Source organism: Pipistrellus hanaki, assembly GCF_964339955.1.
Source record: "Pipistrellus hanaki genome assembly, chromosome: 15".
Classification (NCBI taxonomy): Eukaryota; Metazoa; Chordata; class Mammalia; order Chiroptera; family Vespertilionidae; genus Pipistrellus; species Pipistrellus hanaki.
The window spans coordinates 26,216,271-26,238,241 of record NC_140517.1 but is presented as its reverse complement, the minus strand read 5'-3'; the positions used below and the strand labels follow the sequence as shown (position 1 = coordinate 26,238,241).

The following is a 21,971-nucleotide window of genomic DNA, read 5'->3' as shown; positions in this document are numbered from 1 at the left end:
GGAATTCAGTGGTGGTGCAAAGTGTTTTCAGGTCCTACGACTTTCATAAGAGGGAAGCCTACCTCCCTGACTGGGTGTGCTTGCTTATTTGATGAGCCTCTTAGGAGACCACAGTGCCAGGCTGTGGAGACCTGATCGATTGGCTTCAGGCCTAGAGTGGAACTAACTCGGTAGAATGTCCCTTGTGCATGTGGGAAATGTAAGTAGAGTCCCCAAGCCGGGCTAACCTGCTGGAGAAAGGGCCAGTGGCAATCCTGAGTCAAATTGGAACCAGAAAGAGCCTTGGTATTACCAATTACTGACTTCATTTCCCTTTTGCTTGCTTGTTTAGGGAAAGCTTCATTATCTTAGTAGGCACAGCAGTCAGGAAATTATTTTCATATTAAAATTGGTTTCATTATGTATATATTGAAATTTAGTCATTTTCTTCATAATTTAAAAAAGTATTTAGGCCCAGAGCTTGCAATCTCTGTTGTTTTGTTTTGCTCCATTTATTTTTTTTTTTTGAAACCCAATTTTATGTGCTTGTTTGTTCATTGTCATTGAATTGATTGTTAATATTTTCATAGCATTTTTGTCAGCCGCATGGTTGCTATTTGTCCAAATTTATGGTTGAGGGATAATAAACCTCTCTGTGGAAGAATATATACAAGACTTACAGCTACTTGGATGGGTCTACTGTTGACGATGACACATCTGTGGGTGTTCCTGCAGGGACATTCTAAGTTATTTTGTATACACTTTCATGTGTCCTTCAGCCTTTTCTGGTTCTGTAACGTATATTGTATGTGTTTGTTCCAAGGAAGCAGGGAGGTACTATTGACATGTGGTCACTTGGGGAGTGCCCTTTGAACAGCTTGCTGTGGCTGCTGTCTCCCAGCCAGCCAGCGATAGCCACCCTCGGCTCAGCACAGGATTCCAGCTGCCTCCTGGTGCTCTTGGCTCAATTATGCTTACGCAACATTTGAGGCTTCTGTCTTAAATCTGAAATTGTCTCTGATAAACACATCTCTCATTACTTGAATACTTGTTCATTGTAATTAAAATGTGAATTTTTTTTTTTTTTAATCCTCACCTGAGGTTATTTTTCCACTGAGGGATGGAAGAGAGAGGGAAAGACAGAGAGAAACTTTGATGTGAAAGAAACACAGCTGTCTTCTTGCTGTGTTCTCACATGGTTGCTTTTTGCTTGTGAAGAGAGTTCTTTCTTCCTCTGGTTGTAAAGGCCCTGATCCCATCATGGGGACCCCACCTTCATGATTTTTTTTTTTTAATCCTCACCAGAGGATAGTTTTCCCATTGTTCTTTAGAGAGAGTGGAAGGGAGGGAGTGACGTGGGCTCAGGGAGAGAGAGAGAGAAACATGGATGTGAGAGAGACACATTGATTGGCTGCCTGCCACATAGCCCAACCAGGGCAGGGATTGAACCTATAATCCATATACATGCCCTTGACTGGGAATTGAACCCTATACCTTTTGGTGTGCCCACTAATTCTCTAACCGTTAGCCCCACCAGCCAGGGCCCCACCCACATGATTTAATTTAAACTGAACTACTCCCAAAGGCCCCACTTCCAAATACCATCACTCTTCGGGTTAGGGCTTTAACATGAATTTTGGTAGGGGCTTCGGGGGAGGAAGACATAAGCATTTAGCCCGTAACTACTAATGTCTAGTGTTTGCAAACATCTTTCCTTTGACAACCATTGGTGTATCAGTGAGGGTCTAACCAGGAGGACATGAAAGAGATGGGTCACACTATGGTGGAGAAAACCAAACTAGTGGGTCAGCTAGAAGTTACTCACTTCCCACTGCTAGGCTTTGGGGGTGGGGTGGGGTGGGGTGGGGTGGGGTCTGGAGCTGGAAATGATGTCGATGCTCCTGAGAGGGGCCAAGGCAGGGGAAAGGGGCCGTGCCTTGGTTCCTTCCCTCTTCATGTATCTCCAGTCTCCTGCTGGTGCTTCTTGCTTTGGTGGGACTTCTCTGATAGCGAGCAAAGCCGGAAGCCATGGAGAGGAACTGCCGGTGTAACCAGACAGTATTCTCAAGCACTTTTCACCCCTTCCTCAGTCAGCAGGCCTGCCCTACCAGCTCAGGTTTCCTGTTGGTTCAAGTTTAGTTAGTCAGCCTGCCACACTGAAAAGCCAGCACTTCTAAAGGGGAAGCCCACTTTTCTTCCTTACTCCCTGGAGGAGATGCAGTTGGGCAAGAGGAGAAAGATTTTGACAGCCTTTCTTCATTTATTTCTAAAGTTGGTGCCATCCTAACTAGTTATCTGTGCCTCCATAAACCACAAACAAGGAGGTCAGGCTACTTATAGAACTCTTGCTGTTTTTTATATACCTAAAATAATCACCCCTTTCAAAATTGATATGATGGTTTTTAGCATGTTCACAGAGTTGTACAACTACCACTGCTAGTTCAATAGCAGAGAATTTTCCATCACCCAAAAAAGACTCCATTCCCACTATTAACTCACCTTTAATTTGCTTGCTCTCTCTGTGGATTTGCCTATGCTAGATATTTCATGTAACTAGAATCCTACATTATTTGTTCTTTTGTGACTGGCTTACACTTTGCATAATGTTGTGTTTGTTTTTTTTTAATAAATCTTTATTGTTCAGATTATTACAAATGTTCCTCTCCCCCCCCCCGCCCCCCCCATTGCTACCCTCCACCAGGTTCCCACCCCACCTTCTGCCCTTTCCCCACCCCCCATTGTCTTCATGCATAGGTACACAGTTTTTGTTCAGGCTCTTCCCACCCACCCCCACTCCCCTTTTCCCCGACAATCGTTAGTCCACTCCCCTTCCATACCTCTGATTCTATTATATTCACCAGTTCATATTGTTCATCAGGTTTTTTAAGTCCCTTGGCTTTTAGTTTCACTTGTTGATAGTTACGTATTTGTTGATCATAATTTTTATCTTTATCTTCTTCCTCTTCCTAAAGAACCCCCTTCAGCAATTCATATAATTCTGGTTTGGTGGTGATGAACTCCTCTAGCTTTTCTTTATTTGTGAAGCTCTTTATCTGGCCTTCGATTCTGAGTGATAGCTTTGCTGGGTAGAGTATTTTTGGCTGTAGGTTCTTGCTATTCATCACCTTGAATATTTCTTGCCATTCCCATCTGGCCTGCATGGTTTCTGTTGAGAAATCAGCTGACAGTCGTATGGGTGCTCCTTTATAGGTAACTACCTGCTTTTCTCTTGCTGCTTTTAATATTCTTTGTCTTTTGCTCTTGGAATTTTAATTATGATGTGTCTTGGTGTGGTCCTCTTTGGATTCCTTTTGTTTGGGGTTCTGTGCGCTTCCTGGACTTATAAGTCTATTCCTTTCCCCAGGTGGGAGAAGTTTTCTGTCACTATTTCTTTCAGTATGTTCTCAGTATTTTGCTCTCTTTCTTCTTCTGGGACTCCCATAATTCTGATGTTGGTTCGTTTGAAATTGTCCCAGAGGTTTCTTACACTATCTTCAACTTTCTGTATTCTCTTATCTTCTTGCTTCTGTGGAGGAGTGTCCTCTGGCTCTTTATGTTCCAAATCATTGACTTGATTCTTGCAATCTTCCATTCTGTTTTTAGGACTCTGTATAATATCTTGTATTTCAGACAATGTATTCTTTATTTCTAGTTGATCCCTTTTCATATCCTCATAGGTCTCATTTATTTTATCGGCCTTTTCTAGGAAATTCTTGAAAAACCTTATAAGTGTGGTTTTGAACTCTATATCCAGTTGCTTCTTTTCCTCCATTTCTTTTGTTTGTGGTCTGTTTCCTTGTCTCGGCATTTTCACAGCTTCCCTGAGTTGGTAGGGTGGCTTTGTGTGCTAAGTTGTCCTATATGGTTCAGTGGGTCAACCTTCCAGTTAGCTGAGGTGGACAGTCTTGGTGTAGCCCTTTGTGGGCTGTGTGTGTAGTCTTGTTGTTAAGCCTTGCTTGTTGTTGGTATCACTGGGAAGCGTTGATCTCCAAGCCAATTGGCTATGAGGATCAGAAGTGTCTCAGCTAGGACTGTATTCCACTTGGATGGGGCGGAGTCTCGGGGTGGCAAAGACAAGCCTTGGTGAATCCCGCAAGATTGGTTGCCGGAGCGTACACCTCTTTGGTACAGGCGCAGATAAGCTTTAGATTTCTGTCTGTCCCTCCTTAGCAGAATCCTATTAGCGGGGAATGAGAAAGCTAGCCATGGGAACGGCTTCTGTACTCCGCTTGGATGGGGTGGAGTCTCAGGCTGGTGCAGATAAGCTTTGGTCAGCCCCTCCCTACGAGGGTCTGGTTTCTCAGTCCCACACTAATGGCCGCTGGCTTCACACTCCTCCAGAGATCTCTGCCCACTGCCTGACAGTCTGGCCTCTCCCTGCCTGGGGCCGTCTATCAGAGCAATAGGGTGGTTCTGTTTTCCTCCTGAACAAGAACTTTCCACCCTCTCCTCGTCCGCCCTCTCCATACGCCAGGAGTAATCCAGCAACGAACTCGGCCCGCCCTCTCCGCGCTCAGCAAGCAAGCCAGCAGCGAAGTCTGGTAGCTGCCTTTTCTTGCTCTCAGTTCACCGCACCTTCACAGTTTCTGAGGTTCAGCATGCCTTCTCTCTCCTTCCCAGATGGTAGAGCCTCCTCTCAGCCAGCCATCCGGTGCTTCAGGGCAATGTCTCCCTGTTTTCCAGTTCTAAATTCAAATTTGTTGTGGTAGGCTGCATTCAGGTGTCTACCCTATGCCGCCATCTTGGTTTCTCCTCTGCATAATGTTTTTAAGGTTCCATTCTGTAGTATGTGTCAGAACCTCTTTTTTTATGACTGAATATGTTCCATTGTTTTGAGACACTACATTTGTTTATCCATTTATTGGTGGATGTTTAGTTTCTCCACTTTGCACTCTTGAAAATAATGCTGCTATGAACATTTGTTACAAGTAATACATTTTTAAAAATTCTTTATTGTTCAGATTATTATAGTTGTTCCTCTTTATCCCCTCTGTAGCTCCCCTCCACTCGCAACTCTGTACCTCTGCACTTTATTTCTGTAGCTCCTCTGAATCTCAGTGTGGTTTTCTCTTTCCTTCTGTGTTTCCCCGAAAATAAGACATCCTTCGAAAATAAGGCCTACTTACAGGTTTCCTTCTGAGTGAAATATAAGACATCCCCTGAAAATAAGGCCCCCCCAGGCTAAACATGAGAGATTTGTTCCACTGATTCTGAAAGAAATGGAGTCACAAGAAATTCACCAGGAAATTCAGGAATTGGATTGTTATGATGATGTTCCAGAAGATGATGACATGATTGTCATTGAATAAATGAGTCAGTTCTTGATACTGTAGGATTCACAGTTTGTCTGGTTTGTGTTGACAACTACCGTACTACCGTACCGTATACAGGTAATAAATTTCCTTTATTTTCATTTAACAATAAATGTGTACAGTATTCTTCTTATGGAAAAATAAGACATCCCCTGAAAATAAGACCTAGCGCATCTTTGGGAGCAAAAATTAATATAAGACACTGTCTTATTTTCAGGGAAACAGGGTGGTTGTAGAATTTCCACTCAGCCAACCTTCCTGTGGTTCTGGATGATGGCCGTTTTGTCTTTTAGTTGTAGTTTTGAAGTGGTTGTCTACAGCAGCAAGTACAGGTGTTTATCTATGCTGCCATCTTGGTTTCTCTGCACAACTAATACATTTTTATATGCATTGACGTACTTAATACATGATCAATAAAAATTGGTTGAATGAAAAATAATATACTGTATAGTTGTGTGTGTGTGTGTGTGTGTGTGTGTGTGTGTTCGTTGATGTGTGCATACTGTTGCTCTTGGTTTGGAAAAGGAGCCAACATTTGTGGTGTTTTCAGCTAAACCTGCTTAGTGTCTATATCTTAAAGCTGTGCCTGAGAAAAGTTGACATCCTAGAAAAGATTATTCTCAAAATAATTCAGAGTTATTTGTATGATCCTGTTGCAAAAGGTTGCAATGAGTTAGCTGAAATCAGTCCATACCTCGTAATTATCATGTGGAAACAAACACATATGTTCTGTTCTCTGGCTTCTCCCATGAGCTGGTTGGGCTCATAGGCTGAGGCTTTGTGGACCTCATAATCAGGCTGGTTTTATTAACAGCTATGCATCAACTGTGAGAGAAGCCAGGAAAATCTGGAAATGGGAGTGGAAGCTTGTGTGGATCCCCTGCTCCTTCACTGCCCATTGATTATCATCTTGAAGTTTTTGTGTGTAAGGAGGAAGGGAAGACCAACAGATAGAGAGAGTGTGACTGATTTGTATGAAAATCAAGGGATAAGGAAAGGATGCATGAAATTAAAGACTGTCAGAGTAAAGGGTCACTTTTGGCCCATAGATTTATTTTGTCTGAGATCTCTGACTTTTAGTATTACAGTGCAACATGTCAAACTCATGGCCCACAACAAATATTTTTGTGGCACTATGTAACAAGTTTTAATAAAAATTTCTTAACTTAATTTTTACATTATCCTGTTATGCATAATTATTAATGAACTACAACGTTCGCTAGTGACTGTTATTATAATTCTGTTGCATTCATTTCCCTTACATGCCCTCCACTTCAGCGCACCATTTCTTTCCACTATTTCTAGCAGGGAGTATTTTAGTAGCCAATTGCCACATCATTAGTCTTGTACTGACTTCTTTGGTGTGCACAAGAGGAGATATTTTGCTTTCAGAGAACAAGAAAAGTAGGTTTATTTGCATTACACTTATTTTTTTATACATATTTTAATTATATATATGCTAAATTTTATTATCTATTTATTTATTTATTTTATATTTTATTGATTTTTTACAGAGAGGAAGGGAGAGAGATAGAGTGCCAGAAACGTCGATGAGAGAGAAACATCAACCAGCCGCCTCCTGCACACCCCCCAACGTACATGCCCTTGACCGGAATCGAACCCGGGACCTTTCATCCCGCAGACCGACGCTCTACCACTGAGCCAAACCGGTTTCGGCTGCATTACACTTATTAATTTGTGCAGTTAATTAGTGTCTGGTAAGTTAATGTTCAAGAAAAAATTAATTTTTATTAAAATGTATTATTTTATGTTAACAATCGCTCATTTATTTCAGCCCTTTGTGTTCAGTATGTCTCTATCGAAATAAAACTACATTTCTATGAAAATTGAATCTTTATTTTTATTTTGTAGCCCATAAACTTAAACCTTGTTTATTTGGCCTTTGAGTTTGACATGCTTGGTTTAGTGACTTAATTGGCTGCAGAGATTGTGCGTTATGGGACCAGGTTGCCTCAATTTAAATTCTGGCTCTGCTGTTGACTAGCTTAAAGTGTTTCTTGACTTCTTGTCTTGATTTTCTCATTTGTAAAATGGGATTAAATATAATGTCTTCGCCATGCAGTTATTGTGAGGAATAAAATGCACTCTACTAATAGTAGTTTTCTTAGCCTATGTAATAAAAGTCTAATATGCAAAGTGTCCAGTTGGCCATTCAGCCAAAGTGTAATATGCTAATGCTATGATATTCACTGACCACCAGGGGGCACTCGACCTGTCAACCAGTTGCTATGGCGTGCATTGACCACCAAGGGACCAGGGGGCAAATGCTCCCACTGGTAGGTTAGCTTGCTGCTGGGGTCCAGTCGATTGGGACTGAGCAAGATAAGCTGGACATGCCCTGTAGTCCTCCCGCAGTCCCTCCCCGGCTGGCCAACCTCCTGTGTCCTTCCCTGGCCCCAAGGATGCACTGGTGTGGTCCCTTGGGCTGGCCTGGGCACTTTTGTAATCCAGGCTGAGGGCCCCACACCCCAAGGTCCTCTAATTTAAAATAACAGTTAAAATAAAACTAAAACAAGAACACAGTTTGATAGTCTACCTAGACTCTAGAGATCGCTGGTAGTTATTCTGTACAAGGAGATAAATTCCCTATACTAAGCTTCATATTTATGGTTTGATGGAATATTCATATTCAATTTTTGACACTTGGAAAAGTGGAGCCGAATGCCGAAGGGACACTCTTTAAAATGAAAAAGGCCAGTGCTTTTGCACATGGTTTCTGCTTTTGGGCCATGCTGTAACCATTCTTGGAGGGAGGGGCCTTTTCTGGTCAGAGAATAAGCCGTTAGACTCAGGATCCTGTCCATTGGGCCTGTGTGATGTTTACTCTCAGGTTTTATGAGAAAAAAATTTCTTTTGCTCAGTAAATGTCTCAGGGCTGCCTGGCATGATACTATAGCATGTAATTTTATAAGGTGTAAACTTTGAATTACCTCGGGGAACCATTTACGTGCCAAGTTCTTAATACTCTGTACTCTAAGCCCATGGAGTTATTTGATGCTAGAGTATTTTCTGTAAATGGCACCATTAAAAGGAGTGGCCTGGGTGATGGTGAGTGGCAGCTTGCCCTGTTGGAATGCCATTTTGCACATAACTCAGCTGCACTGAAAGCACTCCCTCCCACAATATTGCACATGTATTTTTGTGCTGCATATAGATCTGGCTGAGTACAACATGGGAGTTTTTTAAGACTCCATATTTAGGAGTGATGGCAGTTGAAAAGGCCTGTTGGAGATTCAAATATAAATAGGCTTTTTTGAGTGGCTTTGTTTTTCTAAAGGGGTATGTGAATTGTTTTTATAGAAAGATTTTCCCATTTTGGTTACTAAGCACAGTGGCACATGGCTGGTGCTACAAAAAGTAACTTACATCCTTAGTTCCTGGATCACTGAAGGACAAAATACCCATCAGATTTGCGGGCAGGAAGCTGACAGGAGTCCTTACCTGGTGCATCTCAGATGCTGGGAGTCATTTAAGGATGACAGCTTGCTGACACTGTTTCCATAGGTTTGTGGTCCTTTAGGTTCACTGCTACTGGACTAACATTGATAACACTCTGGCTCTCCTGCATAAATATATTGAAGTAGAATTGGACAATATTAGTTGCTGAATGAAATCTTTTCCCCAGGCTCTACTTCTAAAGTATCACATCAGAGAATTTATCAAAAAGGAGGTTACATTTTGTCCAGCACATGTGATGTTTTCCTTCTTATCAGCTTCTCTATTGCAGAGTTGTACTGTGGTGGCCTCTTTTCTCAGTACCCAGCACAGAGGGGATGGAGAAGTCATGCCATCTGCTTCAGCTTGTGGAGTGGGACCAGCTCCAAGGAGAGCCCTTTTCCCACTGTGCAGAATACCAGTCTAGGCCAGTGCTGATTTGGTATGAACCTGCAGGTGGTGTCATGGCATACCCAGACTCTCCTTTTGAGCCTAGTTTATTTGGTATTTTTAAAATCATGATTTTGGATAAGAAAATTTGCTTATTAAATTTGTGGGAGAGCATATAAGTTGTTGACATATTCAGCATCCAGAAGTATATTTGTGGACCAAATCTAGCAAGAAATATTGAAGTGGATTTGTTAAAATCCATCCATTTATTATAACTCTCAGCAGAGTGGTAAGAAGGAACATATTTCATCATAATAAAGGCCATAATGACAAACCTACACCTACCATCTTACTCAGTGGTGTAAAGCTGAACTTTTTTCTTTAAGATCAGGAACAAGACAAGCATGTTCACTTAGGCCACTTCTATTCAACACGATATTTCGTGCACTAGGGGTGTGTGCACTGAGTCCCCCCCCAACTGCCCTCCCCTGCTGACCTGGTCTCCCCCAACTGCCCACCTCTGCTGGCCTGGTCACCCTAACTGCCCTCCCTGCTTGCCTGATCACCTAAAACTGCCTTCCCCTGGAGGTCTGGTCCCCCCCAACTGCTCTCCCCTGCAGGCCTGGTTTTTCCCCAACTGCCCTCCCCTGAAGGCCTGGATCTTCCTACCCCCATCCCCAAACTGCCTTCCCCTGCTGGCCTGGTGACCCCTAACTGCCCTCCCTGTTAGCCTGATCACCCACAACTGCCCTCTGCCAGCCTGGTCACCCTCAGCTGTCCTCCCCTGCAGGCCATCTTGTGTCCTGGAATGATGGTCAATTTGCATGTTACTCTTTTATTAGATAGGATATATAGAGAATCCTAAAGATTCCACCAAAAACTATTCGAATTGATAAATGAATTCAGTAAAGTAGCAAGATTCAAAATTAATATTCAGAAATTGGTTGCATTTTTATACACCAATAATGAATTGTCAGAAAGAGAAATTAAGAAAATCCCAATTTATAATTGAATTAAAAATACCTAGCAATACATTATTTATTTATTTATTAAAAATAAATCTTTATTGTTCAGATTATTACAAATGTTCCTCTTTCCCCCCTCCCCCCAATTGCTCCCATCCACCAAGTTCCCACCCCAGCCTCTGCCCTTTCCCCACCCCCCATTGTCCTTATCCATAGTTGCACAGTTTTTGTTCAGGCTCTTCCCACACCTCCCACTCCCTTTTCCCCGAGAATCATCAGTCCACGCCCCTTCCATACCTCTGATTCTATTATATTCACCAGTTCACATTGTTCATCAGGTTTTTTAATTCCCTTGGCTTTTAGTTTCACTTGTTGATAGTTACGTATTTGTTGATCATAATTTTTATCTATCTTCTTCCCTCTTCCTAAAGAACCCCCTTCAGCAATTTTGTGGTGATGAACTCCTTGAGCTTTTTTTTATTTGTGAAGCTCTTTATCTGGCCTTCGATTCTGAGTGATAGCTTTGCTGGGTAGAGTATTTTTGGCTGTAGGTTCTTGCTATTCATCACCTTGAATATTTCTTGCCATTCCCATCTGGCCTGCATGGTTTCTGTTGAGAAATCAGCTGACAGTCGTATGGGTGCTCCTTTATAGGTAACTACCTGCTTTTCTCTTGCTGCTTTTAATATTCTTTGTCTTTTGCTCTTGGAATTTTAATTATGATGTGTCTTGGTGTGGTCCTCTTTGGATTTCTTTTGTTTCGGGTTTTGTGCGCTTCCTGGACTTGTAAGTATATTTCTTTCACCAGGTGGGGGAAGTTTTCTGTCACTATTTCTTCCAGTATGTTCTCGGTATCTTGTTCTCTCTCTTCTTCTGAGAATCCCATAATTCTGATGTTGGTTCGTTTGAAATTGTCCCAGAGGTTTCCTACACTATCTTCAACTTTCTGTATTCTCTTATCTTCTTGCTTCTGTGGAGGAGTGTCCTCTGGCTCTTTATGTTCCAAATCATTGACTTGATTCTTGCGATCTTCCATTCTGTTTTTAGGACTCTGTATAATATCTTGTATTTCAGACAATGTATTCTTTATTTCTAGTTGATCCCTTTTCATATCCTCATAGGTCTCATTTATTTTATCGGCCTTTTCTAGGAAATTCTTGAAAAACATTATAAGTGCGGTTTTGAACTCTATATCCAGTTGCTTCTTTTCCTCCATTTTTTTTGTTTGTGATCTGTGTCCTTGTCTCGGCATTTTCACAGAGTTGGTAGGGTGGCTTTGTGTGCTAAGTTGTCCTATATGGTTCAGTGGGTCAGCCTCCCAGTTAGCTGAGGTGTAGACCTTTGTGGGCTGTGTGTGCAGTCTTGTTGTTAAGCCTTGCTTGTTGTTGGTATCACTGGGAAGCGTTGATCTCCAAGCCAATTGGTTATGAGGATCAGAAGTGTCTCAGCTAGGAGGGTTTCTATATTCTGCTTGGATGGGGCCGAGTCTCCGGGTGGCACAGACAAACTTTGTTGAATCCCGCAAGATTGGTTGCAGGAGCGTGCACCTCTTTGGTACAGGCGCAGACAAGCTTTGGATTCCTGTCTGTTCCTCCTTAGGAGAGTTCTATTCGCGGTGAACGCGAACGAGAAAGCTAGCCACAGGAAGGGCTTCTGTGCTCCGCTTGGATGGGGCGGAGTCTCAGGCTGGTGCAGATAAGCTTTGGTCAGCCCCTCTCTATGAGGGTGTGGTTTCTGAGTCCCGCAGTAATGGCCGCTGGCTTCACACTCCTCCAGAGATCTCTGCCCACTGCCTGACAGTCTGGCCTCTTCCTGTCTGGGGCCGTCTATCAGAGCAATAGGGTGCTTCTGTTTTCCTCCTGAACAAGAAAGCTAGCCGCGCATTAGCTGTCCGCCCTCTCCATGCGCCAGGAGTAATCCAGCAGCGAACTTGGCCCGCCCTCTCTGCGCTCCGCAAGCAAGCCAGTAGCGAAGTCTGGCGGCCACCTTTTCGCGCGCTCAGTTCACCGCACCTTCACAGTTCCTGAGGTTCAGCGTGCCTTCTCTCTCCTTCCCAGGTGGCAAAACCTCCTCTCAGCCAGCCGTGGTAGGCTGCATTCAGCTGTCTACCCTATGCCACCATCTTGGTTTCTCCCCTAACAATAAATTTAACCAAGAAAGTAAAAGACCTTATACTTGGAAAACTATAAGACATTGAAGAAAGAAATTTGAAGAAGTTACAAATGGAAGCGTATACTGTACTCATGGATAGGAAGAATTATTATATAAGCTCACTTTCTTTAGGGCTCTTTTTTTATGTAGATCCAATTTCTGACCTATGTTTTTCTTTGAAGAACTTTTTAAAAAACATTTCTTACAAGGCAAGTATGCAGTCATGCATTGCATAATGATGGGGATGTGTTCTGAGAAATGTTTTAGATGATTTTTGTCATTGTGCAATCATCATAGAGTGGCTTACACCCTTAGTTCCTGGATCACTGGAGGACAAAACACCATTAGATTTGCGGGCAGGAAGCTGACTGGAGTCCCTTACCTGGTGTATCTCAGATGCTGGGGGTCATTTAAGGATGACAGCTTGCTGACACTGTTTCCATAGGTTTGTGGTCCTTTAGGTTCACTGCTACTGGACGAACATTGGTAACACTCTGGGTCTCCTGCATAAATATTATGGATAGGAAGAATTATTAAAATATCCATACTAAGCTCTAACTGGTTTGGCTCAGTGGGTAGAGTGCCTGCGGACTCAAGGGTCCCGGGTTTGATTCCAGTCAAGGGCATGTACCTTGCTTGCAGACACATACCCAGTAGGGAGTGTGCAGGAAGCAGCTGATCAATGCTTCTCTCGTTGATGTTTCTAACTCTATACCACTGGTATAGCCTACTGTAGTAAATACTGTAGGCAGTTGTAATATAGTGTTCGGTGTTTGTGCATCTAAACATTGAAAAGATACAGTAAAAATACTATATAAAAGATAAAAAGTGATACACCTACATAGGGCACTGACCATGAATGGAGCTTGAGGACTGGAAGTTGCACTGGGTGAGTGAGTGAGTGAGCAGTAAGTAAATGGGAAGGCCTAGGCCATTACTGTCCACTGCTGTAGACTTTATAAACACTGCACACTTGGGCTACAGTAAATTTATAAAATAATTTTTTTCAACCCTTTTATAATAACACTTGGCTTAAAATTTTTATAGCTGTACAAATATATTTTCTTTCTTTATATCATTATTCTGTAAGCTTTTATCCACTTAAAATTTTTAATCCTTATTTTATTTTTTAAGCTTTTTTTGTTAAAAACACTAAGATACAAATACATTAGCTTAAGCCTACTCAGAGTCAGGGTCATCAACATCATGGCCTCCCGCCTTACTTCTTGTTCCACTGGTAAGTCCTCTGAGGCAGTGACATGCGTGGAGCTGTCGTCTCCTATGATAACAATGCCTCTGTCTTCTGGGACGCTTCCTGAGGACCTGCCTGAGGTGTACGAGGAGGTGTCACTCTTTTCTAAAATACGTCCATGGTGGTTGGCTAGGTTTCTTTCTTATTTTCATTACACATTTACTTGTAAGCAGATAATAAACATTCCTCCCTATTAAAGAAAACCTTTCAGCCCTACTCCGTTTGGCTCAGTGAATCAAGTGTCGGCCAGCAGACTGAGGGGGTCCCAGGTTAGATTCCAGCTAAGGGCACATGCCTGGGTTGCGGGCTTGATCCCCAGTGGGGATCGTGCAGGAGGCACCCAATCAATGATTCTCTCATTGATGTTTCTATCTCTCTCTCCCTCTCCCTTTCTCTCTGAAATCAATAAAATAAATAAATAAATATATATATAAAGAAAACCTTTTAGTGTTGTGGTACATGTTTTCAGCATACTTAAGGAGTTTGTTGAGGTCTGCAAAAATTTCTTGTCAAATTAAATGGCACTCAGTAAGTGCTTGCCAAAGAAATTGGTCTAAAAAGTGGTTGTTTTTTTTTGTTTTTTTTTAGGTCACCAGGGGGTCCTTCAGGTCGGAGTGGACATCGTATGGTAGCCTGGAAGAGACAGTTAATACTTTTTGGTGGTTTCCATGAGAGTACAAGGTTAGTGCCAATGGCAGGAAGATTTTTCTTTCCTGGAGCAGTAAGGAGGGAACTTTTATTGGGAAAGACCATTCTGATCAGAGCATATGCCCACAAAGAAAATGCTGCCCCTCTCCTAACACCAGGGCCAGCTTCATGGGCATGCAGCTCAGGAAGCCAACCAGGGCCCCACACTCAGGAGGGCCTGAGCTTAGTTTAATGCTCTGCTGTCATTATCTTGAAATTCTTTATTATTGAACAGGCCCCACATTATATTTTGTACTGAGCCCTGTAGATGATGTGGTCATCTTATCTAACACAGGCTTCTCAAACTTGAGCCTCACACAGAACCCCCTGATGGGCTTGTTAAAACTCTGGTTACTGAGCCCCACCTCAGGTTCCTGACTCAGTAGACCTGGGGCCTGGTGCTGCTGTCCTGGGGACCCTGCTGGGGAGTGTAGCGTTAGCTGGTGTTCTGCGGAGGTGCCGCCACTTCTCCTTCGGTGTCATGGTTACCTTAGTATAAGCCACAGTGGGTTCCCAGGCCAACCTAGCAGGGTCCCTGATTGTTTTAAGCCTGTCATCTGTACAGCTACCCTCTTGAATATCCCTAGTTTAGAATATCTCCATATAGCGAATAGGCTAGCAGTATTCATTTTGCCATTATAACACAAGAACATTTCGGGTAAAATGTCTACACTGTTGTAACCCCTGGTGAAGACCATGTTTGCAATGATTTTCCTTTGACCATGACCATGTCAAAGAAGGTGGATGGGTGCCTTTTTCTGGGTGCCTCATTTTCCGCTCACCTTTCTTTTCTTTTAAAAAAATAGCATAGTTTGCCTGGTGGGTGTGTTTCAGTGGTTGAGTGTTGACCTATGTACCAGGAGGTCACAGTTCCTGATCAGAGCATATGTCCAGTTTGTGGGCTCAATCCCCAGTGTGGGATGTGCAGGAGGCAATCAATCAGTGATATATTCTTCCTCCCTCCCTCCTCTCTCTCTTCATCTCTCTTCCCTTCCCTTCCTCTCTGAAATCAATAAAGAAGTAAAAAATAAGAAAATAGCACATTTATCAATTTGTTAGTTGTGGTGCCCCACTCACATTTTTGTCAAATTAAGATCCCTAGCCGGCTTGGCTCAGTGGATAGAGCATCAGCCTGCAGACTGAAGCTTTATTACAACCAATTCCAGCCAAGGGCGCATGCCTGGGTTGGGGGCTCGATCCCCAGTAGGGGGCGTGCAGTAAGCAGCCAATCAGTGATTCTCTCTCATCGTTGATGTTTCTAGCTCTCGCTCTCTCTCCCTTCCTCTCTAAAATCAATAAAAAATGTATATATTTTTAAAAAGAATAGATCCTTACATATATATATGTGAAGAAGAAGGCATTTGGTGAATGAAGAGTGAGTGTTGTAATTTTTCCCCATTCCCCCATTTTAGGCTGAGGATTGTACTATAGATTTGGTTCTATTAAAATTTCCTCATGAATAAAGAATACTTTTATTACTTGAGAAACAGGGATATAAATTCTTTGGAGGGGATTTTAAAAGTGTAATTCAAATTAAGGAAGGAGTCAGTTTGTATCCTGGAAGGCGTAACTTGGTTGTAATAAAGCTTTAGTTTTATGTCTTGTCATACAGTTTACCAAGGTTTTGTTTTTTTTTTGTTTTGTTTTGTTTTTTTATAAATTCTCTTAAATTATCATCTTAAAATAAAGTTGAGGAAATCAAAATATAATAATAAGTAGTAGAATTTGTCCTCAACCAAAGATTGCTGGTTTTCAGTGTTCTGTCCTCTTGCCCTCACCCTGGCTCACAGCCCCAGGTCTGCTTCCTGTCAAATAGGTGTTGGCTAGTCATTGCCATTTTGGGCAAGAGAGCCTGAGCTATTTAAAAATTTTTTTTAAATTATTATTTTTATTGCTTTGAGAGAGAGACCCTGACCGGGAGGAACCCATAAACCTGGGCATGCGCCCTGACCAGGAATTGAACTGGCAACCCTTCATTGCACAGTACGATGCTCAACCAACTGAGCCACATCGGCCAAGGCATGAGCTATTTTTAAAAATTGATACCCAAGCAATTGTTGTTTATATTTATTCTTGGAACTTTAAAGAAACACAAACAATTGTCAAACATAGACGTGGGGAGTCATGATTTTGTCAATGCATTAATTCAACACCTCCTATGTGCGGAACAGAGAGTGTATCAATACAGCCTCTCCTTGCCCTGGCCAGTGTGGCTTGGTGCTTAGAGCCTCGGCCTGCCCACTGAAGGGTCACAGGTTCCATTTCCAATTAAGGGCACCTACCTGGGTTGCAGGTTTAATCCCGCCTCCGTCAGGGCACCTGTGGAAAGCACCCAATCAATGTTCTCTCTGGGGGGGGGGGCGGCATTTGCTCTCTCTCCCTGCCCCCTCCTCCCTCTCTTGTTCTCTACCTTTCTCCCTTTCCCCCCTCTCTCCTACCTCCCTCCCTCCCTCTCTTCCTCTCTCCTTCTTTCCCTCCCTCCTCTCTTTCCCCATCCTTACCCCCCTGCTTCCCTTCCACTCTCTCTTAAAAAAAAAAAAAATCATTGGAAAATATCCTCGAGTGAGGATTAACAACAACAACAAAAATATAGCCCCTCCTGATACTTAGGTTATAAAGTGAATCAAATTTTATAGTGGTTGTATCTTGCAACCATTTCAGAATTAGAAAAATTTTCAAAGCTGTTGTCAACTGTTACCTTGTTTAAAATTATTTATGAAGTATTTCGAACACAGAAAAAAAACAAACTAGAACAGATAGTTGTTTAGTTGCCATCCATAATAAATGAGTTTGACTTTTAAATACAAAATAATAGTTTATAGTTATTGTATGTGCAGAATAGGATTTTTTTTTTTTTTTCCTCTGAGAATCTGCAGTGTGAAATCTGAGGAAATAGTGGAATGTGGTGAAGTCTTTTAAAAACTGTAAGCCTCCCCTTCCTCGGTTTATATGTGTACCTGCAGAACGGTGCAGTTGGTCGTGGTGCCAGTCAGGAAGGCCACCAGGTGACTTGCTCTTTTTCAGATGCCATGCTGTGCACAGTGTTTGAAGATAGGTATAGGTGAGCAGACCGGCCTTGCACTGTGGTCCTTCTGCTATGGAGTCCCATCTTGGATTATTAGAATGCAGTAGAAAAGACAGGAATCCCTTCCCACTGGGTGGCTGACCACTTTCTCTGTGTTTTCTTTTAAAAATTAGTTCTAGTCTCTCCATTTTGAATAGCTGGAGAGTGTCTGTTATTCTTTTGGTGTAGTTTTGACCTGTGGCCATCTGTAAAATTTTCATGTCAGGACACAGCATTCTCTCTGTGACCCAGACAGAGCTGCCGCTTTCCCCACACCTGGGGTCCCCTCACAAGGCCCCTTCTGCGTCTTGAGTTCTTTGTCACTTAAATCTCAGGAACATTAAGCAGGGCAGGGCCAGTGCCTCCTGGATCACCTCAACCATGTCCTCGCTGTTGCCTGTGCTTACAGAGTCAAAGGATTTGCCGCTGGCATCTTTCTGTTTCAGGTCTTAATAGTCCCGTCTTCCACCCAGTTCAGGGTCTCTTCACAGTCCTTACCAAGCTGTAAATACCTCTGTCCTGAGTATTCATTTAGGTCTGTGTTTCATTGTTGAGCTTAAAATTACACTCATAGTAATCTAATGTAATTATTTTGCAAGATTATAACTTATTTTTAAATTCTCACCCAAGAAAATGTGACTTTTTTTTTTATTATTGATTTGAGAGAGAGAGAGAGAGAGAGAGAGAGAGAGATTGACGTGAGAGGAAAACATTGCTTGCCTCCCGTGTTTGCCCTGACTGGGGATCAAACCCACAACCTGGGTATGTGACCTCAGTGGGAATCAAACTCTCCAACCAACACTCCAACCAACTGAGCCACCTAGCCAGGGCTGTAAGATTGTGATTTTATAAACTATGTAAGGAAATACGGTATAATTTTCAAATTAAAAAGGCTTTCAGATTCAGGCAAATCACTGTGCTTCTATAGTCTAGCATTATTTTTATTTTCAAATGCCAACTCGCATATGTTTCTAGTCCTATCATGAACTTAAATTTTAACTAAACTGATTACGTATAAGTGCTGGAAAACTTATCTTTAATCTAAATTAGGTTTGCTTTTTAATGTCACTGCCTTTGTTTTTGTGTGACTCTATTATAACCAGAGATTACATCTATTACAATGACGTGTACGCCTTTGACCTGGACACATTCACGTGGAGCAAGCTGTCCCCATCTGGGACTGGGCCCACACCCAGATCTGGCTGCCAAATGTCTGTCACTCCCCAGGGCAGCATTGTCATCTATGGGGGCTACTCAAAGCAGGTAAGACCTGGCATGTAGGAGAATACAGTAACTTGCATATTTTCATCAACAGTGAGAACTTATTACATATTATTTTCATATAAACGATTCCTTTTATTGAATTAGAAGTGGACAGAGATGGTGTTAATCTGCTCCAGTCTAATCTATACGCCAAAAAATGTATGAATAATTCTGTATGTGGAAATCTAATGCTATCAAGTGTTCCATTGTAGAATATACCATGACTTGTTTCTCCTTTCTATCACTAGTGGGCATTTTCTTTTCTCATCTGCAAGCAGTGCTGACAGGCACCTGAACCTTCTCGTGCACATCTCTTGGTTCATGTGCACTAGAGGATATCCTGTTGGTTCTTACCGTGTGTCCTTCACACGGTGTGCCCTCACACCGTCAAACCCACCAGCATTGCTCTCCCTCCATTGTTATCAGCACTTCACCAACGTGCAAGCAGGTGTGGGTCTGAGAGAGGTGAATTGGTATCTCATTGTAGGATTTTTCTTATTTTTATTTTGAAAACTTTTTCAAAATTCAGTGACCACAAAGAATTAGTGAATATTTATATATCTCCCCACCTAGAGTCTGGCATTAATATTTCACTGTACTTGTTTTACCATATATTTGGTTATATCTATAACTGCTACCCACTCATTTTTTAATGTATTTCAAAGAAAAGTATAGGCATTTGTATACTTGCCTCTAAATACCAGAACGTGTATCATTGAGTAGAGTTCCATGTTTAATTTTTAAAAAATATATTTTATTGATTTTTTTACAGAGAGGAAGAGAGAGGGATAGAGAGTTAGAAACACCGATGAGAGAGAATCATCGATCAGCTGCCTCTTGCACACCCCCTACTGGGGATGTGCCTGCAACCAAGGTACGTGCCCTTGACCGGAATCGAATCTGGGACCTTTTAGTCCGTAGGCTGACGCTCTATCCACTGAGCCAAACCGGTTTCGGCTCCATGTTTAATTTTTAATGTGAAAATACCTGCGAAAGTACACACAGTTTGTGTGTGTACTTGCTGGTTATAACAGATGGATATCTGTCCCTTGTGAGTTAGAGTTCTACTGAGCCCTTCCCAGCCTCCCCTGCCTTACCACCCCCCAGAGGCAAGGACTGTGCTGGTATTTCCCACCATATATTTGGTTTGCCTGTTCTGGAACGTCACATGGCCATGCAGCACATGTTCTTTAGAAGAGGAGGCCTCCTCTCACCCAGCATGTTTTGAGGTTTGGCTACATTGCACGTTTCAGTTAACTGCTTCTTCACACTAAGTATTCCTTATGTAACACATCATAGTTGTCCATTTTTTAATTGGTGGACACCTGATTTATTTCTGCTTTCTGACAATGATGAATAATGCACTGTGAGCATTCTTGTGCAAGTCATTCTGTGGCTGCACATTTTGATGTCTCTTGGGTAGATTTCTAGGAGTGAGCCTGATGGGTCTAACTTAATTTAATAAGAAACTTGTGCTTCATCCCAAAATAGTTGCACCCAAATTTCCTGAGAGTGTGGCTGTTCCACATACTTATCAGCACCTGATAGTGTCACACTTTACTAGTACATTCAGCCTTTCTGATGGATGTGTATCATCTCATGTGGTTTTCATTCTCATTTCCCCTGGGTGAATGGGCTCTCTGAATTGGTAACTGAGTAGGCTGCCTGTGAGGTGGTTGGGACAACTGAGGCAGAGAGATGTCCTGTGTCCACTGTCTTCCATACCCCACCCACCCCAGTGAGTTGTTCTGGAAAGAGAAAATGTTTGTTAGTCAGGAGGGTCCTGAGAAACAGGCTGGTGTGACCAAAAGCTGTGCAAAGTGCCAACATTCAGTACTTGATCACAGCAAATGCTTCATAGAGTAAACCAGGACAACAAACAGTGGAATCATGTGACGCTGTTGTTGCTCTTAATCAAAATGGTGCCTAATTCTTGGTACCTAATTTTCTCCAGCTTGTCACACGAACTAGCCGGGTGAGCTGATGACGTGCCCGGTGCGTAGTCCGGTGCATAGTCCAGGGAAGACACCTTGGAGCAGCCTGCACAAGTAGGGTTTTAAATCAGGAGGTGTCAAAAAGAACAGCGCCCTAGGGTTTCTGTGTTTCACAGATGGTTCATTTGGGGACCTCAGCCATCACTGCCTGGTTTTGAAAAATTACTGCCATTGTAAATCCAGGGGAACCAGGACAAAATTCTGATAACTTTATAAATCCAACCTCCCACTGGCCAAGATGCTGAAAGTGGCAGGCAAGAGAACAGAAGGCATCTTGCCTTCTCCTCTGCTCCTGACACGTGGGCCAGAAGAATCCACGGCATTTTAAAGTACAGTGGTACCCCTTATGTGTGAGGTGTTTTAAGACTCCTAGTGGGTGCTTGAAACCATGGAGAAGACCAAACCCTAAGTATACTATATTCTCTCCTATACACACATACCTGTGATAGTTTAATTTTCAAATCAGACTCAGTAAGAGATTAACAACACTAATAAAGTAGAACATACAATTCTATATAATAAAAGCCTAATATGCAAATCGGCCGAATGGCAGAACGACTGGTCGCACTGACCACCAGGGGACAGACGGTCAATGCAGGAGCTGCCCCCAACCCACAGGCCCCAGGCCAGCCAAGATGGGCAGCAGGCTCTTCCCACCCTCGCCCTGGTTGCCCCGCAGAGGGAGATGATCAGCGGTGACGAGTGGGCAGCGCCAGGCCCTGCCAAGGCAGGTGTCAGTGGGGAACCCTGATTGCCCTGCCAACTGCCCTACATATTGGCCCTAATTGCTGGCCCGGCCTAGGGACCCTACCTGAGCATGAATTTTGTGCACTGGGCCTCTAGTAATATAATAAAAGCTTAATATGGTAAGTGTCTGACCATTCATTTGACCATTGATGACTTGCATTATCCACTAACAGGTAGATGCTCCAGCCGGTAGGTTAGCTTGTTGCTGGGGTTTGGCTGATCAGGACTGGGTGAAACGGGCTGGTCATGCCCTGGAACCCTCCTGTGGTCCCTCTCCAGCCCTAATCGTGCACCGGTGGGGTCCCTCAGCCTGGCCTGTGCTCTCTCGCAATCTGGGACTCCTCGGGATGTCGGAGAGCTGATTTTGGCTGATCCCTGCAGACCAGGCCAAGTGACCCCACTGGTGCATGAATCCATGCACTGGGCCTCTAGTACTGCAGTAAAAGTTACATGCATGTTCCCTCCCTCTCCATCAATTTTTATTCCTGAATCTGTGTAACCATTCAGTAACCTTGCAATAAATAACTTAATGTTACTCATTTTAGGGGATTCCTTGCTGAAGTCTTTTTATAACCTCAGTGCTTTCTGGCACAACACGTCAACACATTTTCTGTTTATGTCTTCCACCCACAGATTTAGTGCCTTCCATCTTAACTAACTTACATGCTACTGTGGCCTTAACTTTTACAATTTGAGATACAGTAGCAAAAG

General features: G+C 42.8%; 1 protein-coding gene across 4 annotated transcripts in view; it reads left to right on the top strand.

Annotated features, from left to right (window-relative positions):
- The window catches only part of KLHDC4 (kelch domain containing 4), a 47,764-nt gene that overhangs the window by 14,310 nt on the left and 11,483 nt on the right, over positions 1-21,971 (top strand). For all 4 annotated transcript variants that reach the window (XM_084905040.1, XM_084905039.1, XM_084905038.1 and 1 more), the window contains exons 6-7: positions 14,094-14,186; positions 18,360-18,519. In XM_084905040.1, the coding sequence (XP_084761166.1) occupies positions 14,094-14,186; positions 18,360-18,519 (253 nt within the window). The remainder of the gene's footprint in view (positions 1-14,093; positions 14,187-18,359; positions 18,520-21,971) is intronic.